The 2714-nt window shown below is 51.2% G+C and overlaps 1 protein-coding gene across 1 annotated transcript in view; it reads left to right on the plus strand.

The window, feature by feature from the left end:
- LOC107115748 (tripartite motif-containing protein 7-like) overlaps positions 1 to 1098 on the plus strand; it is a gene marked incomplete at its 3' end in the record, with an annotated part of 5525 nt that extends 4427 nt beyond the window's left edge. Inside the window, exons 4-5 of the mRNA XM_015417511.1 lie at positions 144 to 374; positions 1076 to 1098. Coding sequence (XP_015272997.1) covers positions 144 to 374; positions 1076 to 1098 — 254 coding nt within the window. The remainder of the gene's footprint in view (positions 1 to 143; positions 375 to 1075) is intronic.
- Between the last annotated feature and the right edge of the window lie 1616 nt (positions 1099 to 2714).

Below are 2714 nucleotides of genomic sequence, written 5' to 3' on the forward strand. Positions count from 1 at the left end.
TCCCTGCCGAACGTTGACTGTGATCTCTGTGAAAGGCAAAAAGGGCCCTTCCGACCGAAGCCTCCTCAAGGGTCTCTTCCCACTGCAAAGACCAGCTGTGTTTCTGACACTGACCTGTTTGTCTTCTTTTTTTTCCATGTCAGAAGCAAACCGAAGTTGAGAAGCAAGAGACATTAGCCAGGTTCAGCCAGCTGCATGCGTTTCTGGAGGAACAAGAGAAACTTCTGCTGGCCCAGGTGGAAGAGGTGGAGAAGGAGGTGGCAAGAAACAGGGACCAGCTCCTGGCCAGACTCTCTGAGGAGCTCTCCGCTCTGGAAAGCCTCGTGCAGGAGATGGAGGAGAAGAGTCAGCAGCCGGCCAGTGATCTCCTACAGGTGAGAGTGTGGCAGGAGCAGGTAGGACTGCCCTTGGGGAGAAGGCAGTCTCCAGACCCTGTCTCAGCTTCTGCTGTTCTCTGGAGCCCTCCTTTGCTCAGGCTGAGATGAGAATCAAAAGGCCATAACTCATAATGTTGGTGGTGTGGGGAGGGTGGAGTTCGCTGATGGCTCTGTTCCAGGAAGGCACTGAAATACCCTTTGCTAGTGCGTCCCCTGTTCAATAGGGAATGTGGTGCCATTGTAAACAGTTTGGGACAGACCATAGGTCTAGAGGAAGCTCTGGGATCACACTAGTGGGAGAAGAAGTGGTGGTCTAGTTGAGTAGTTAGGGAGCTCCAGGAGAAGATGGTGGATGGAGGAACCTCTGAAGTGTGTGTGCATGTCTATGTTTGAGCGACAGATGCAGGTCATAAGAGATTCCCGGGTAGCTCTTCCAAACAACCAGAAATGAGTTCTCTGTGCGAGATCTTCTGCAGCACATCACCCAGCTGTCCTCTGAAATGGCTTCACTGTGGCTGCTAATGTCATTCCCTCATGAAGAAGTTCTCCCACCTTATGAAGATCTAACAGCCCCCATCCTTGAGCTGGACGCACAATAAAAGGAGTTAGAATGCATCGCACTCCAGGACTGGGTGTGTGTGTGTGTTCCAATTTGGTCCATGGCAGTTGTTGACTTTTCTTTCTTTCCCCTTCTTTAGGATGTCCAAAGCACCTTGAAGCGGTAAGTGGATCCCTCTGCCTCATGACTGTCCTGATACTGGGATGGATCTGGGTAGCATGTGAACAAAGTGGCCCTTCAGACCCAGGACCATGACAGATAGGGCTAAGATCAGCCCTGTAGTCACAGGGCTACATTTGGGTGCAACACCCCCCTACACACACCCACAGTTTGTGCCATGGCTGCTCTGGCAGGAGAGACAGAGAGTGAGAAAAAAATCCCTTTTGTAGTTAAAACCCAGTTTGGTGTAGGAGAGCCAGTTTGGTGTAGTGGTTAAGTGGGCGGACTCTAATCTGGGAGAACTGGGTTTGATTCCCCACTCCGCCACTTGCACCTGGCTGGATGACCTTGGGCAAGCCATAGTTCTGATAAGAGCTGTTCTTGAAAAAGAGCCCTTTCTGTCAAGAACTCTCTCAGCCCCACCCACCTCACAGGGTGTCTGTTGTGGGGAGGGGAAGGGAAAGGAGTTTGTAAGCCGCTCGGAGACTCCTTTGGGTAGTGAAGGGCGGGGTATAAATCCAATCTCCTCCTCCTCTTCTCCCTGCTAGCTGTCAGGTCTGGCTGGAGGTGTGAACTGACCATTTCATTGTCTCTGGCCATAGAGGTCGTTAGTATTTCTAAAGTACTGTTGGGTGGGGCTGGAGATGATGATGATTTCTGAATCACCCCATCCCTGAGTGCACAGGGCTCTGGGCGATTTACAATAGGTTAAAAACAGAAAAAATACAGATTAGATTCAACAATCATCATTTACACAATCTCCAAAAGGGTGTCCACAATCCAGTTTAAAAAACCTACTCTGGACTGTTCCTCTGTCTCATGGGCAGGCTGAGGAGGCAGCCGGAGTGGGCAAAGTAGGAGTGATGAGGAGGAGGGTGCCAGCTGTGATGGAAACCGTTGCTGTCCTCGACCGAAGGCCTGGCGGAACATCTCTGCCTTACAGGCCCTGCGGAATTGCATTAAGTCCTGTGGGGCCCTCATGGAAGTTGGCGGAGAGTTCCACCAGGGCTGAAAAGGCCCTGGCTCTGGTCGAGGACAGCCAGCCAAACATCTTTGGGGCCAGGGATCACCAGCCGATTGCTCTGAGAGGAGACAGTTCTGTGCCCAAAGAGAAAAAACTTTTTTGAAAAAAAAAGAATGTGACAGTTTTGAACAATCCAAATCTTTAAGTAAATTTGAAGTTTCCTGTGAATGTTGGTTGGTGAGCCCTGACCGGGAATGGATACGCTGCTCAGTCAAAACAAAGCAAGAGCAGCTTCTCCGTTCCTTTGCGCAGCCCCATCCTCTTAGCAGGTATCCTCGGGAGTAAGCTCCACCGTGCTAAACTGCCTGACACCCCCCCCCAAGAAAAAACGTGCAAGTTGCCATGTTTTCTCTCTGTCACCTTTTTTAACCTGCCCTTCCTCTAAGGAGCTTAAGGTAGTGTGTAGGGTTCTCCCTTGCTCATAACTGCTCTGTGTCAGGTAAGCTAGGCTGAGGGAGAAAGAGGGCCGCCCAGTGAGCTGTAGGGCTGCATGAGGAATTGAACCAGGGCCTCTGCAGTCACAGCCCAGCGCCCTAGCCCCTGCCCCACAGTGGCTTTATCCTACTTTCCAGAGACAGATGTTAGCAGGCGATGT

Source organism: Gekko japonicus, unplaced genomic scaffold (genome assembly GCF_001447785.1).
Source record: "Gekko japonicus isolate JY-2015 unplaced genomic scaffold, Gekko_japonicus_V1.1 scaffold4089, whole genome shotgun sequence".
Taxonomy (NCBI): Eukaryota; Metazoa; Chordata; class Lepidosauria; order Squamata; family Gekkonidae; genus Gekko; species Gekko japonicus.